The sequence below is a fragment of the Lolium perenne genome, chromosome 4, assembly GCF_019359855.2.
Source record: "Lolium perenne isolate Kyuss_39 chromosome 4, Kyuss_2.0, whole genome shotgun sequence".
In the NCBI taxonomy this organism is placed as follows: domain Eukaryota; kingdom Viridiplantae; phylum Streptophyta; class Magnoliopsida; order Poales; family Poaceae; genus Lolium; species Lolium perenne.
The window spans coordinates 190,263,781-190,280,595 of record NC_067247.2 but is presented as its reverse complement, the minus strand read 5'-3'; the positions used below and the strand labels follow the sequence as shown (position 1 = coordinate 190,280,595).

The 16,815-nt window shown below is 45.6% G+C and overlaps 1 protein-coding gene across 1 annotated transcript; it reads left to right on the top strand.

Moving 5' to 3' along the window:
- The first annotated feature begins 13,603 nt into the window (after nt 1-13,603).
- On the top strand, nt 13,604-15,468 carry LOC127295354 (uncharacterized). Its single transcript, XM_051325295.2, has 3 exons — nt 13,604-13,735; nt 14,256-14,337; nt 14,492-15,468. The coding sequence occupies exons 1-3, from the start codon at nt 13,724-13,726 to the stop codon at nt 15,292-15,294; spliced, it is 897 nt and encodes a 298-aa protein (XP_051181255.1). The 5' UTR covers nt 13,604-13,723; the 3' UTR covers nt 15,295-15,468.
- The last annotated feature ends 1,347 nt before the right edge of the window (nt 15,469-16,815 follow it).

The window sequence follows — 16,815 nt, the reverse complement described above, 5'->3', positions numbered from 1 at the left end:
TTTGTCATCCGCATAGTCTTTCCAAAACAAAAGGCAAAGTTTTGGACAGACATCATATGTTATATAATCCATTTTCAATGCTTTCAAGATTTTCTTCGTTTCGTACATGGTCTTGGGCAAGCAATGACCTTCGTGCAACATGTTACCTACCGTGCTCGTGAGTCTTTTCAAAGGATGCTCGAGTACTCTCAAACATGCACTTGTCGGCTAGCAAATGCGTGATGCCATCAAGTTGAGACATTTTTGCACCCGGGTATAGAGGCCTCCTAGCTGAGGCCATCCTTATCAATGAAGGCCCTCGCGGTTGGCTCAGTTCCTCCTCCGAAGTTCCTCCGGTTGTGGCGGTCCCTCCGGTTCAGGCGGTTCCTCCGGTTCAGACTGTTCGTCCCATGGTAACTCTGGCATGTCAGCATCCCGAAGATCATCTAGCAAGTTTAAGATGCCATCGTTCTCATTGCCATCGATCCGCTGCCGCATCACCTCACCTCTATCACGTTCGTGCCGAGAAAAGTCGACCGGCGGGTCGTAGTCACGCATATACCCATTCCACCAAAGGTGTTTAGTCATCTCTAGAATATCCTTAGGATGACGCCTCCTGCACATTGCAAGGGCAACGAGGACGAACAATCCCCTTCGAACCACGAGCTAACTCCTTCACTAACAAATCGGTCTTCCATTTCCATTCATCTCTGTCACTTGAGTCGAACTAACACGGCCACCGTACATCCACTCATTATCAGCCATCCTGCTTTATTGCGTGACAAACAACAAATAGTAGCATGAAATTGAATGCATCATATTTTTATTTTTCTACCGGCGAAACGCGTGCATCAACCTACATCTCTACTAGGTGGGCTCCTAGCAGCCCTCGGACCCAGAGTTGGGTACGTTCTCCACGTTCTGCTCGGGTGCGAGACAGAATTTCGGCAGCACCTCCCCGCTGCTCTCCCGATACACGTCTCGGCAAAAAGCCGAGAGGATGTGCATCCGGAGAGCAACAGGGAGGCGCTGACGAAATCCTGTCTCGCACCCGAGCAGAACATGGAAAACGTACCCAACTACGGGTCCGGCGACTGTCCCGTAAATGCCACAAGCGTTACGGTTCAAAATATGCTGACCACTAATGCATATTTATCCGCGTAACGCTTGCGGACGGGAATTGACACCTAGGTTACGCGACTTGACGGAGAAATTAAATCTAATGACATAAAAAATGCGAAGGGGGAGTCGGCAATTCAGCTCACCCTCGGCTGTAGAGGAAGTAGTCGAACAACCGGCGATGTCGACGGCCGTAGAGATGCGCCGCAAGATCCGGGATCGTCAAGCGTGATGCTCACTATGGGACCTAGTTAAAATAATAAAAGTTTGTCAATGACAGATGAATAAACCTAATTGCATTAACATTTATAATTCAATTTTCATTTCAATTTCATTAACATTTCTAATAAAACGCGGGGTGCTCAATATGGATGCATTTCTAATTCAATTTTTTTTTCAATTTCATTAGTATTTCGATTTACAAATACATAAACCTAATTCCTACAACTTTCGATTTACAAAATTCGATTTACAAAAAAAGGAGCAAGGAGGGGCTTACCATGCTGGGAGGAGGAGGGCCGGCCGAGGGCGAGGGGGCCGGCGGGTGAGGGGAGCCGGGGCTGCTGTGGGTGAGGGAGGCAGGGCGGAGGCGGAGGCGGGAGCTCGGCGCGGCGGCTGGCAGCGGGTCGGGGCAGGGCAGCGGCGGGAGGTGCGGGGGCAGGGCGGAGGCGGAGGCGCGAGGTGCGGGGGGCAGGGCGGCGGCGGGATCTGGCGTGGCGGTGGGCTGCGACGCCAGGGCGGGGTAGCGCGGCGGCGGGTTCTGGCGGCGGCGCGGGTGGCGGCGGGTGGTGGCGACGCGGCGGTCGGGAGGGCGAGGGCGGCGGCGCGGGGGCAGGGCTTGGGCGCGCGCGGGGGCAGGGCAGGTGAGAGATGCCGCGCGGGCCGTGTCGACCAGGCAGTTATGCCGCGCGGGCTGTGCCGACGGCCAGGTCCGATGCTCGATTTCTGACGAAACCCTAGTTCTGTTGACCGCGCCGTCTACCCCTTTGACTGCGTCCCATCGGGGTTCCCCCGGTGGGCGTATGCCTGCGTTTGAGCTTGGTTAGGTCATAGGTACATGTGGAAACAAGTACCATCCCCTATGATCCCAAGGTTCTCTCCGGTTCACCTCCGAGGGAGTTCCCCCCTATACATGCAGAATCTCTCCTGCCCTTTTTTTCCCGCCCACCCTTTTCCCGCTGCTTCTCTCCCGCCCTTTTTTCCCACCCACCCTTTCCCGCTCCTTCTCTCCCGCCCTTTTTTCCCGCCCACCCTTTCCCGCTGCTTCTCTCCCGCCCTTTTTTCCCGCCCACCCTTTCCCGCCCATTCTCTCCCGCCATGTTTTCCCGCCATTTCAGCCCCTCGTCGGCCTATATATAGCCATGGCTTCTCCACTAACAGCACCAGCAACATTTCTCCCTTCATCACTTCTCTCATCCAATAGAACCACAAAATCCTCTGAGCTGAGCTGCCGCTGAGATGGCTCCTCGTCGCCGTAGCAACACGGGCTTCATCGGCGTTCGCCTGCGGCCTGCGGGACATTTCGCGGCTGAAATCACCGCCGGTGGTACGCGTGTGTGGCTCGGCACCTTCTACACGAAGGAGGCTGCTGCCCGCGCATACGACGTTGCGGCTTGGAGGTTTGGCCGGCCGCGCCACGAAATGAACTTCCCGGAGGTCAGGTCTCTGACGGAAGCTCAGAGTCTCTCTACTGAGCCACTACTTCGCTCACAGGGTGAAGCGCGGCGGTACAGGGCTGGCCAGCGGCGGATTGATACCACCGAGGCGGACGAGCAGTTCATGGCACAGTGGCGCAGAGACCATCCCGGAGACGTCGAGGCAACGCGCGCATTCTGGAAGGAGAAGCAGACGTACAGGAGAGAGAGGAGGGCGGGAAAGCGGCAGAGGAAGGCCGAGGTTGAAGCAGAGTACGCCAAAGGAGAGGCGTCGACATGGGGGGAGAATGATGAACGGTGGTTGTGGAACCTCACAACCACCGCTTCAGAGGACACCCCCAGCGAGGATGAAGATTTCGACTTCTCTGATTAATATGTGTGTGTCGAGTCCGTGTGTCTAGCGGGTCATGTGTCGACCCAGTGTTCTTTAAATGCTTTGGTTTGTGTGTGGGTCTAGTTCTTTAAGTGTTTTGGTTCATGTGTGTGGGTGTAGTTTCTTTAAGTGTTTGCTTCCTCTGTGTGGGTGTAGTTCTTTAACTGTTTCAGTTCGTGTGTGGGTCTAGTTCTGTAAGCGCTTTGGTATGTGTGTGAGTCTAGTTATTTAAGTATTTTGTATCGTGTGTGGGTCTTAAGTATTTTGTATCGTGTGTGGGCCATTCACCCCCTCCGAGGTTCGATTTCTGGCGAAGGGGTTCTATACCGCCCTTATACATATATATAGGTTTCCCGCAAAGGGGTTCGCCAAAATAGCAGTGAGAAATAAATAAACAAAAAAAATGATTGGGATTAATAATTATCTCTTTGGTGCCAAAAAAATGGAAAAACAAAAAAATGTGCACAATTTGCTGTGCCGACGGCCTTTTTTGTGCCGTGGGTGACCGTCGGCACAGCAGAAGGCGGGACCCAGTTTTCAGTCCCTGTGCCGACGGCCGCCGTTGCGCCGTGGGCTACCGTCGGCACACTATAGACGGCGCCGTGACAGCCTAACGGCTGGGCCCGCCTGTCTGCTCGTCTGCCGACGGCCGTGGCTGTGCCGACGGTGACCTTCGGGCGCCAAGTTTCTGTGCCGACGGTCCGGGTTGCGCCGACGGTGACCGTCGGTGTAGACAGCTGTGTGCCGACGGTGAACGTACGCCGACGGTCAGCTCCGTCGCCGGTCGACGAGGGCCTCTGTGCCGACGGCCCCGACATTTGGCCGTCGGCACATGGGCTGGCCGTCGGCACATGGAGTTTCTCCCGTAGTGCCTTGATCATACCAAGGAAGAACAAACTATTTCTTTGGAATTTTGTGCTATGCTAAACCAAAGACCGGAGAAGGTGAGTTTACAACAACAAAAAGAGATGGAAGAAGATCCAACGTCCCAAGACAGATGCATACTTGTGTAGACACCGGGGTGCTTTTAAATAAGGGTTTGAAAGTTGTGACGTGCAAATGATTTCAGCTCTGGTCCTTGGCATGTGTGTGGGGAATAGCGGCATGCATGGTACAAGCAGGAGCAATGCTCTACCTACCATTTAGTAGGATTTCTCCCTCGAGCGATCTATTTCCATAGCAAGGGAACCTGTCGAATCGCGCGATGATCTTCAGAATTCAATTTTCAACACTGAATCGCCGACTGTGTATTTCTGGCAATAAAAACATCATGATGCAGGCAGTGAGTTTCGCTTTGTACCAAACAGAGAATAAGGACTTGTTTCTCCCAAATCCCCATGCGTTCTTCCTAGGTCATCCATACTGCTGGTAGCACGTAGCATCACGACTCTAAAGCTAGCTTCTTAGTTTCTTAGTCGTCAGTGCAACAAAGAACCCGATTCCATTTCCTCACTTTCGTACGTGGAATATTTAGCGGTTCGTTGCACAGAGACCAACGGCTGGACAACACCAAACTTTTGCTTTCCATATGAACTAGCTAGCTGTCCCTAGAAGGATGAAGTGTCGCCCAATGTTCTAGTTGCATGCATAGAGGCCGAACTTAAGTACCTCCTAGTTAAAGCTAAAGTAAGATAGAATCATGCTTGTGTTATCATATAACGAATTGATTTCGTAATCAAAGAAAATATTGACCAACAACAACATCAAAATAAGGTTTCCAAGAAATTTGTGGTATAGTCTAGATATAAAACCCAACTGAAACATAAAGAAACCAAAACACCGAGAAACAATCAAAGAAAAAATTAAGGAGTAAACTAAGATTTTAGCACATGAATAGCTGATTTTCATGCAGTTTTATCAACAGCCAAATCTCTAGGTACATTCCAGTCACTCTTGTTTCTTTTTACCGTCTTCGCCCATGCCAACTTTGATCGTTCTCTACCCCTCCTTATATTTTCATACCCTCACTGTGTTAGCTGGTGCTTATGGAGGCCTCAATTGGATAGACCCAAACCATCTTAGTCGGTGTTAGATTAGCTTCTCGATCGGTGACATCCCTAGCTTATCACGTCTTAGTTAGCTTGTTCCTAACCCGATTCAAAATAATAAAATGAACCGGAACACACTTTTTTTTTGTAGAATACACCTAGAAGGTGTATCACATACTCCCTCCGACCCAAGGCTTAAGGCGTTAATTTCTGAGCGCGGTTATTAAGGAGAGCGGTGCATGCATATTGTTTCATTGTGTGCCCTCATAAATCGCTAGTAACTCTCTCCTTTAATTTCTCTACATTCCCTTCGGCAACCGCAAGATTATCCTCGTTAATCTCCACAGCCAATCACGCATCGGTTTTAGAGGAGCCTAATTGGAAGGGCAGTTGATTCACAGTAAAGGAAGGAGCGCATGCATCGCTGAGCCAATCGCGCGCTCCCCTTTCTTTTAGGATGCCGTTAACAGATGGGAGGGGTAGTTTTGGAAGAAAGAGACTAAAACTCACCCCGCGCCTTAACCCTTGACAAAAAACCGGAATTTTTTTTATGCCCTAAGCCTTGGGTTGGAGGGAGTATCATAGAAGGGGTGCCAAGAGGCAAGTTTACAACACCGTCCAGAGGCTATTTTTCCGTCATGTTGACGTGAAAACTCTACAACCTAAGCCTAATCTCCTGCTAGCCACCATAGTGATGTAGGTGGTGCAAAGCCAAACACCTCTGCGCGGAAGAGGCCTGCCATCTTCCAAGCTTTGAACACCAACCGATAATCTGACTGATCTTGTGTTCATCTGGTCTCTCCGTGTTGAAGAAAACATTGTTCATGTGTCACCAAATGCACCATAAAACCAGCGTGATCGCTGTCCAGAGGTCACGTCTCTCCTCTTTGGCGGCAGTTTTGCCGACCCAGTAGTGCATGAGCGGAAAATCCGCCTCCGAGCCAATTCTAGCTTCCCCAATGGGCCACTACTCTCCCTACACATGTCAAGCCACCACCCAACCAAGAAGGAGGTGATGCAATGTATTTGGCGCTTGGTCACGCAAAGGGCATGCGGCTAGGTATGGGAGTCCACACCTCTGCAGTTGGTCCGCCGTCCAACACCGGTTCCGAGAAGCAAGCCAAGGAAATCACCGGCAACTTTGGCGCCATCGACCTCCAAACTTGGTCAACTCCCTATGCCTTGGTTTTGACGGGAAAAAGTTCCTTGTGTAGGTCGATCACGAGGAATATTTTCCATCGTTCTCCCACATCCATTTGAGAACATCCTCCCCACCGAGGTGAAACTGGACCGTGTGTATGCTTTCACAGAGGAGTAAGAGTTCGTTCAGCGCATTCGTAGTGAAAACTGGCCCACAGTGAACACACTTTCATTACCCCGTCATACCCCAAAATTATGATGTTGAGAACGAATTCTGATCACTCGTTTGTGTTTTTTGAGATATATTTACAAAAATGATTATATTATATATGTAAGTTCTCTTAGTAAAATCTACACATATAATTTGTATGCAAATATGCATCCAGTATAATCCTTACCAAGATCAGTGTGTTCCCAATGTCCATTTTCCTAGAACTAGATGGATTACCCTTCTCTATCTCTGCCTATGGGATCTCCCTGTGAATTAAATTTGTTTATTACTGGCTTATCATCTTACAACTTATTAGTATATGAGATTAGTCCTTTGGATATTGTATGCTAGTATGGGTCAGCACTGGTGTTGTTGGTTTCAGGAGTAACCTAGGTTGCTAGGCATTTGTATTTGTAAGGTTGTCCTTTAATCAAAGGCAGTTTGTATTGTGTATGGTTTGCTTTTTATCATAAATCAGACCACTTTTCCATGTTTACGCTTTTTTCGACATGGGGGTATTCCACGGCTTTTGCATCAGTCGATGCACACGTCCTTTTATTACAAAAGTAGAAAAATAGTAAGGTTTACAAATAACAGATGAGAGAGGGTTGATACGAAAATCAACCATTGAAATAGAAGACATGATCTTAAAAATCTAAACATCTTGTATCCGATTAATATGCTTTCACATAGCATGGTTGAAAATATCATGCGCAACCATCAGGTTGCATCTAATAACCATACATTGTTGTTGATCCTCCAGGAAAAGGAAACCCTATAGCGATCCAATGTACATCCATATGGATAACCTGCAAAAAATTAGATGAACCCTTCCTGTTAAACATTATATAATTTCTACAATTCCATATTGATCAACATACAGCTGAAATGCCAATGCAAATTTTAGCTTTTGTTTTGTTGTCAATACATTTAGCCATTTTCCAAACATATTTGTGATATTGGTTGGTGGTGGAATATCATACGTACCAAAAATGATTCTCCGAACTAATATAGCAAAAGGACAAGAAAAAAAAGATGGTTCACAGTCCCTTTCGAGTCACAGAAACAAAACTTTTTACTCCCATTCCAATTCCTTTTAACTAAATTATCTCTAGTTAGAAACACTTTTTGTTTAGGATGTAGGTGTTCGTAGTATAGAAAACAAAAAAAAACTCCTACGCAACAACGAATAAACCACCAAGATCTAATCTAGGAGATGCATGTAACGATGTGGTAGCATGTAACAACGTAATAACTTGATTTGCGTACCATTGCAAATTGGGTGCAGAAGCTTAACGTTTGGTGTCAATAGACGATTACGATCCTTCAATCTTGTCGATCCAACTCGATCAACTCTATCGCTTGTGCGGCGGCTCCTTCTTGTTCCAACAAGTTAGAGTTGAGGTAGAGAGATTGCTTCGGCATCACGATGGAGTGACGACGAACTTGGTGCAAATCCAACAGGGCTTCGCCCGGACTATCTTTTCGGCGTTCGCTGGAATTATGGTTATGACGATCACCGGCGGAGGTCCGAGGACCAACGGAGGTAAAAGGTGGAGGGCGGAGGAGGACCCCGATGAGGACAGGAGGCGACCAACGGCAGCGAGGTGGCCGGCGACGGGCGGCGGGCGGCAGCGCGAGGTGGTCGGCGACGGGCGGCGGTGGGCGACCGGCGGCGGCGCTGGGCATGGGGAGCTCATGGCTTTATGGTTCTTGTGAACTTGTGATGGTGTGTCCAGCCCCGAGGCTCCCGTATATAAATGCTTGGACCCGAGAGGCCGCAGGATCTTTGAATCCTAATTGGACTCTCGGGCAAACCTTGTTAACTCATATTGGAACCAAATAAGGAAGTCCCCAAGTGAATTGGAATAGGAAAATGAAAGTTCCTCCCTCCCACCCCAAACCGAGTGGAGGGAGGACTCTCCCTCTCCCACTCTGGCCACGGTGGCCAGTCGGCCGGCCGGCCCACTTGGTGTGCGGGTGGGGCCTACCTATCCCTACGCTAGGTAGGTTCCCCCTTCTGGAACTTTCTGGTACAACCGAAAAATCCAAAACTATTCCAATACTTCCCATATATGTTCCTATAGGTTTGTCGCTCTTCCAAATCCATCCATGATAACCCCAAATCTATTCAGCACATCGAAAACACTGCACTTGATATCTCTCAATCCCTAGTGACATCGAACATTAAGTGTGTGACCCTACGATTTCGCGATTATGCGGACATGACTATGTCCGTAGCCAATGGTTAACAGAGGGATGTGGAGATCCATATTAACCCCCACATATTTAACGATGATCTTATCGAGTGAACCACTTATGTCATTCATATTCAATTCCCATGTCCTGCGATATCTTAGTTACCCGAGATTTGATCGTTGGTACCTTCTTACCTTGTTCTTATCTCGTTACCGGTAAGACTCTTTTCTTGTCGTAATAGCTCACCCTCATGTGACCTAGTCACGTGTGAAAGGATCGTATGCCGCACCTAGAGGGGGGGTGAATAGGTGCTAACCAATTTTTAGTTCTTTTTTAATTTAGGCTTGACACAAAGGTAAATTCTCTAGATATGCAACTATGTGAATTTACCTATATGACAAGGTCAACAACTAAGCAAGATATAGCTAAGCAATATATAGGGGAGATAATAGGATAGAAGTAACCGAGAGTGGCGCACGCAGAGACACGGAGTTGATTCCCGTAGTTCCCTTTCCTTTGCAAGAAGGTACGTCTACGTTTGGAGGAGTGTGGTCGCTACGAAAGCCAGACCAACACCACGAAGGCTTCACTCAGGTCTCCTGTGAGCACCGCCACGAAGGCCTAGCCCACTTCCACTAAGGGATTTCCTCGAGGTGGGAACTGGGCCTTTACAAAGTTCTTGAGGCACACATCCACAACAAAATTGGTGGTTCCCAATATCTGTAACAATACAACAACAAGACCAAATCAACCACAAATAACTAGGGATTTCAAAAGAGGAACACTAGAAAGGGGGCCCTCAAGCATATGAGGGGGAAATGCAAATCGCTTCAGTGAGGATGTAGATCGAGGTCTTCTCCTTCGGATCTCCAAAGATCAAGAGCTTTGGATGGTTGGAGGAGGAGATCTTGTGATTCTTGTGTGTTCTTGAGGTGACTCTAATGGTGGATGAACTTGGCAATGATTGAGCAGCTTGTTCCAATGGGGAAGATAGCTATTTATATGAGTAGGTGCTTTAGATCTGACCGTTTTGGACGTTTTTTGCGTAACACCGGAAGTTCTGGCCACAGGGGCCGGAAGTTCCAGCTGGATCCCTTCGCACCTGAGAAGCTGATGGACTGAGTGTTGGCAGAACTAGGGCGGAACTTCCGGTGACCGGAAGTTCCGGCCAAGTTCCGGGCTACTTCCGGAATCGCGCGAAAACCATACCGGAACATACTGCGAGCAAAATAGCTATTTTCGGAACTTGCCCGGAAGTAGGGCGGAAGTTCCGCTGACTGGAACTTCCGGCCTACTTACGTCGAGCTTCATCGTGGGAGGCGCTGAGATGCTGCTGTCAGGAGCATCTGGGCGGAACTTCCGCCTGCAGGGGCCGGAACTTCCGCCTGGAGCAAAAATGCAGCAATGTCTCCAGATTTGTCAATCCATTCCACCAGCCATGTATATATATTGAAACCATGTACCTGTCTACATCAACACACATAAATAGGTACCTGTTGTTGACATCAAACACACAAAACCCAAAAGGGAGGGAAATGTTCTTTCAGCGTGGTTGCAATCAATTGAGTGCGTATTACCAAGAGGGCCCAGGGAATATCTTTTCCGTTACATGGATGGACAAATCACACTCTTGATAACATACAACTCAACAAGTATCTTATGGAACACATGGGAGATAACTTTATAAACACCCAATTACGAAGTGACGTTTGCAACAAGTTATGCATTCTTCCAATACCGGAAGTTGTATAATCTCATGTTCAAAGGAATAGTATAGATGACAACGGAAAAGCTTCGCAATTAGAACTATGTAACATGGTTAATTGCTACGTTTTGATTATGTCAAATCCATCATATTATTCTTCTTAATAATATGACCTCGCTAATAAGTGACACTATATCTATAGCTATGGAAACCAATAACCAACACTTATTTCACGAACTAGTATAGAGGCATACTAGGGACACATTATTTTTATATTCTACACATGTATTATGTTTCCGGATAATCCAATAAGCATGGTATATAAACATCATGAATATGGATTGGTAATAATAAATATTCTTTTATTATTCCATCTTGGGCACCAAATCCCTTCATAGGAACCACATAAATATCTTTATCTTTAGTGGGATTTTCAATTTCCATAAGTATGTTGTAGGCTAGTATGGGACTTCCATTTTTACGCTATCAATATAAAAGAGCAGGGACACCCTACCCACCAACGAAGTCCCCTAAAAAAGTAAGAATTGCTCACGTACAAGAGTAGTTACCTAATAAGTTAGATGAATATTCCACAAATTACAATTTCAAAACCTTTTTAAAGAAGTCTAGTTCTTTTTCACTTACAAAAGGAAGTCTTGCTCTCTTTTCTGCCGCTACATGCGTTGCAATACAATCTTCAAACAGTTACAGAAAAGTTGTTAACTGTTTAGCTTCTTTAACTTGACAAAATATCGGTGTATCAACTCTTAGGTTAGTACTAGAACTCGACTCTAATCGTGATATAGTCCAGGATGTGCTTGTACAATCCTAAAGGAGGATCAATTAATGGGGTTTATTTTTCTTACGGCAATTCTAGGCAAGAAACCTTGAATCACAGGGTATGTTCATGGCAACCAAACATTCTTTATCTTGGCATAGATTGGTGTGATTGTACGGATGCCGTGATATTTTTTCTTTGGCCAGAATCGACAGGTATGAACTTATCTAGGACGAGTCAAACATAGGGTGAAGATCCTGGCAATATCCAACATACTAGTAATTGATATGAACAGTTGTAGCCTACATAACTTACCTATCCAGACCACGGGAAGAAAATACTAGATCACTATAGTTCCAAAACTCTATTTTCAAATAAACGAAGTGAATACGTTTGCCCTAAGAGGTTGAATCAATAGTAAGAAGATACCATTGAATCCAAAATAATCAGAGAGAAAGCTCATTTTTAATTCAAATGGCATCATTTTGAGAACTCAAACAACTAGGAGGAAATATGCATGAACGTATAAATGTGTAGTACTTATATTAAAATTTTCTTCAACATATCTTGCAGTTGTGGCCTACTCACAAAAGGACAATATGTGGATCACAATAAAGTTATTTTTTTTGTATTTCTAACTCAACAATATCTTTTTTTAACCTACAAATTAACGTATTTTTTTAGGGAAACAACAGGACTCCGTTGTGAGCTTTATTAATCATCATAATAGTTACATTGTTTATAAGTTTATGTAAAATAAAATGAGCGGATTCATAGACCCAATGACAAGAACTCTATTATGAAAATAAACTCTAGCAATCTCGTGAGCTACATGGCTAGCTTCCCTCTGACAATACTTAAATGTAACATTTCCTATGGATGACACCATGGCCATGCAGTCCACAAAAATAACCGAAGGGTCGTCATTCCCATGGAAAAAAATAGCGCGCTATTTCCGTGCTAATAGCACGCTATAGCATTTCTAGACAGCCCGCGCTACATTATTTCAGTGCTATAGCACGCTATAGCGTATTTTTGGGCCGACGCTATTTTGTTATAGCGCGCTATTTTTGTCCTTGGTCATTCCACCATCTTGCTTCTCCTGTGCATGCTTCAACTGTTTCTAGAGATTCAGATTCAGCAACAATCCTTTGACAATTAATTGAATTATCTAAAGAAAGGCACTCTCTCATTGACATCGCTTCCGTCATTGCCACCGAAGATATATGCAGAATGAGGAGGCTTGTTGCAGCTATAAATGTGCCCTGGGCAGAACTACTCCCACCGATTCTTCACAGCTTTCGGAATTTAAGGATGCATCAACCGTCAATTTTATATGGCGGGGTTCCCGTCTTGTCCACTTTGCATAACCTAAACCAATAACTCGCTTCGAATCCTTCGCTGCATTTGTTGTAATAGCCAAGATAGATAGCTTACATCTGTGCAAAGGAGGCGCATCCTCATTCTGTGTATGACGTCGGCGCATCCACCACAAATACCAGCATGTCACAGAGATGGTCTCCTTCAGTTCCACGATATCGAACCCTGGGAGATTATTATCTCGCAAGCCAAGCAAGTGTTCCAACACGGCTGATCTGCATGATCAACAACCATCGCATCCTCAATAGTGTCATTTATACCTTAAACCCTCCACATCTCTTGGGCTGCCAGCAATAGAAAAGTAGGTGTAAAACATCTTCTGCTCCTTGGGGAGATCGAAACTGGGCACTCACCACTTTTGCCAATATGACGATTTGTCAAAATACTTTTTAGAGTAATAGTTCCATGAAGGGCTCGCCTTATGAAATGTTTTACCTTTCTAGTAATTTTGAGCTGCCAACAAAGTGTCTTATAAAACTTAGAACCTATCAATATGTGTCTAACTAGAAAATAGATTTGATTTTTTTTGAAACTTGTAAATATGTTTTTGAGGGCTGAGATTTAGCTTTCCATATTATGTACTCAGTATATCTGTTATTTTATAAAAAAAATATTTATGTACAAAAGGAAGGGGAAAAAAGGGGGTAGTACAAGGCGCAAGGCCAATTCTCTAGGCCCTTCAGACTAAAATTATAAGGAAATGGTCAATTACAGGAAGGACTCACTCCAAGAGTGGAAATTTTTATATTGTTTTCTGGTAGCTCAATGACTAGAAGCATAATCTTGTCTTTAAATTTCTTTCTACACCTGTAAAGACTGGGAGGTTTGCCCTTGAAGATGAAACTTGTATTATTTTCAAACTCTAATAAAATTCTGGCAAGCTGGACTCAACTGAAGATATAATTTGGTTACCCCTTCAATTAGTCAGCAAATAAATACAGCTTTAAACATGTGTTAAATCCCAAATAAATTTTGTTAGGGAATCAACCGATTGCATGCCTACTAAAGAAAATATTGTTTATGGGGGAATAAGGAAACGCGTTACTAGTCCCTGCAATTTATACGCCTCCCTCTCCACCCTTCACACTCCACGCCTCTCTCTCTCTCTCTCTCCACTTCAATCTGCTTCTCTCCCTCCCTCCACTTCAATCTGCTTCTCTCTCCATGTAAGAAGCCAAGGAGGCCACGCCGAAAGCATGGCAGAGATGGTGATCTCTCTCTCTCTCTCTACAAATTTGCAACATACCATCGGTTATGTGTCCTACAATTATGTTTATATGCGTTCATAGTACTGGAATTGATCTGTCTGTACAAATTACGGGTGTATGGTTCTTCTTCCGGAAGTACAAAAGAATAAGGTCCAAGAACAATGGCAGGGAAGAGCATATATTCTAGTATCTAGAACATTGCATGTTTATGCCTATAGCTATCACCGCATAGATGCTATCTACATATATATGTGTTTCATTCACCTGCCTTGCCATTGCAAAATCTGAGATTGAACTACTCCCTACTTGCATCCGAATAAATAAAGTTTGCTAACTTTATGTTCTCATTTCTAATAACCGGGAATGTTAAGCTTCGTGATGTGTCATGCAATGTTTCCGCAAAATTTCAAATAAATTTTGATTGCTAGATGTGTTCATTTTGATAGGCCTCGAAATTTTGTGCTTCCTAAACAAATTTACAGGAGGAATATTTACTTTATCTTTTCTGCTGTCAAAACAGATGTCCACGCTAATCCTAAAGGTTGATCTTGATTGCTGCTCGTGTTACAAAAAGATCCGCAAGATCCTCTGCAAACTCCAAGGTTAATTATAACCTCAAAATTATTTTCCTACATGCATGTTCATCCATCTGAAAACCTCAGGAGTTTTCTTTGCTTTCAGATAGATTTATCTTAGGAATTAGACATTCGCTTGTGATTTAAATTTTTTATCCTTCCGGTTCATCTGTACGTGCAGATCGGGAGGGCATCAGGACGATCTCCTTCGACGAAGGAAGCAAGACGATCGCAGTCGCCGGGCCGTTCGACCCGCACAGACTCTCATGCAAGATCAGGTGCAAGGGGGGAAAGGTGATCAAGGGAATCGAGATCATCCAACACGGCGGCGGTGGCGAGCCACAGGGGAATATGGCAGGGCCGCCGCCAACGAAGAGCGGCAAGAATAAACAGAAGGGGAAGCGGAAAGAGACGGAGATGGAGCCTCATCCACCGCCAGTTCACGAGCAAGAGCAACCGCCACAGGCGCCACAGCCGCCGCCGGTCGAGAACCCGCCGCCGCCGCCGCCGCCTGCGCAGCCGCCTGCCCCTGACAGCCACATTTCTACGGTGATGCCGCCAACGATCGAGGAGCAGAAGCAATGGGAGAGGCCCGCCGAACTCGAGCAGCAGTACGAACCATTACCGCCGGCGCCACCAGTGGAGCAGGAGAAACAGAGAGATCAGAGGCTGTATCATCCGCCGGCGGGGCCCGTTTGGCCGGTCGACGTGAAGCCGACGACGGCGGAGATAGAGATCCCGTCGTGGCCGGCGCCGCCACAGCCGATAGGAACAGCAGGATCATCATACGGCTGCTCGTGCTGCCAGCCGTGCTACCGGGGGTACTACGAGGGGTGCAGGTGCTGCAGCTGCGGCAGGGTGTACGGCTACTCCGTCGGTGTCCTGCCGACGCCAGCGGGGTGCTACGCCGGCGGTAGCGTCTACAGGCCGGGCTGCCAGCTCTACAGCGAGGAGGACCCGGCCGGTGCTTGCGCGGTTATGTGATCCGTCCGTTCTTCTTTTTGCAAGGATCTTTTTGTGGGGACGAAAGTGTCGAGTGTGTGTTCGTTTTTCTTCAGTGTTGAACTGTTTGATGCCTCTCTTTTTCTCACTTAATTATTTTCGTTTCCTTCTTTCTATGAAGAGAATATATCCATTGATGCCTTCTTTTCTACTAAATTAGATGATGCCCGGCGTTGCAGCGGGACATTCAGATATTATTTGTCAATTTAAAAAGAAGCCCACATTAAAAAGGAAGAAGCTTAATGTAGATGTTGAGAAATACATTTTAGAACCACTAACAGGATGCAGAGTGATATGTCTTTGTAAACACCGAAATATTTAGACCTGAATAAATAGAGAGATCAACAAATTGAAGAGTTGAGGACATTTGGGCGGAGTACATCTTTGGGACCGAAGCACGCTTTCAGCGCTCCATTGCCAACACATGCATAGTGCAACCCCAATTTATGACAAATTTGGACAGAAACTAATAAAACAAAATATGCCGTTTAATCAATGGAAAACAATCTAAATGCTCAAGATTATTTGATGGTGTTTATTTCATCGACTTGAGGGCTCCAATCTGATCTGCATAAGACATATCTACAGTTGACAATGTCATGGCCGTTGCTGCTCTTGGGAGCTTCGGTAGAAGCTGCTTGAGCAAATAAGATTCATCATGACATTCAACCCTTATTTAAGCAGTACTCACTAAATATTTTTCTTCAACCGAGATTTTCTTGCAATTGACACCGATGTCGTGCATATATGAAATATTAGTGATCAAAATTTGAATATTGGTTGCAATGATGATTTTATCTCTCCAAAACAAAGTGAAATTGGATTTAATGCAGAAGGGTAGTGGTAGACCAAGAGAGGATCAGTTGGAGTATGAAGTGATAGAAATTGAATCGGATGCTACTTAGAATGATAATGTGGAACATTGATGATGTGGCACAACTGCATGTCAAGATAAATAGGTTTGTGGGGTGATCTTCTTAGTTATATAGGATTTTTGAAGAAAAGTCACCATAACAGCTTTATTGATTATCGAAAATAGTTACTACATCATTTGTAAGCAACCAAATTTTTTTTGTCCTATGCTCCAGCTAAAAGGTCCCTCTGGCTTACAAGCCAAAGTACGCGCTACTTTGTTATCTTCCATAGCACAAAGAGAAAAAATAACATGGGAAAAACCTCTAGGGAGAAAAGTGCATTCTTTATAGATTGCAGCAGCCGCTCAAAATGAAATTGGCACAGTCCATGCAGTTACTGTTTACAATCAACTTTGAGCAACCAACTTGACCAACAGGAATAAGATCATCTCGTATCGCCCTTGCTTCTGTTATTGGAGCATTAGCGACGGAGGGTAACATGTAGCAGCTACCATCAATGAAACCTCTATTATCACGAATGACAGCCCGTCACCCCTCTGAATGTGTCAACATTAAATGAAGCATCAACATTCTGTTATGTATGTCCTTCCTTTGATTTCTCCTAACCATCTCGCCAAATACCTGGGTT

Bases quoted from the DNA above. Each gene is read 5' to 3' on its own strand.
- LOC127295354 (XM_051325295.2), top strand. The intron at 14,338-14,491 runs GTTAATTATAAC...CTGTACGTGCAG, and splicing joins GATCCTCTGCAAACTCCAAG to ATCGGGAGGGCATCAGGACG.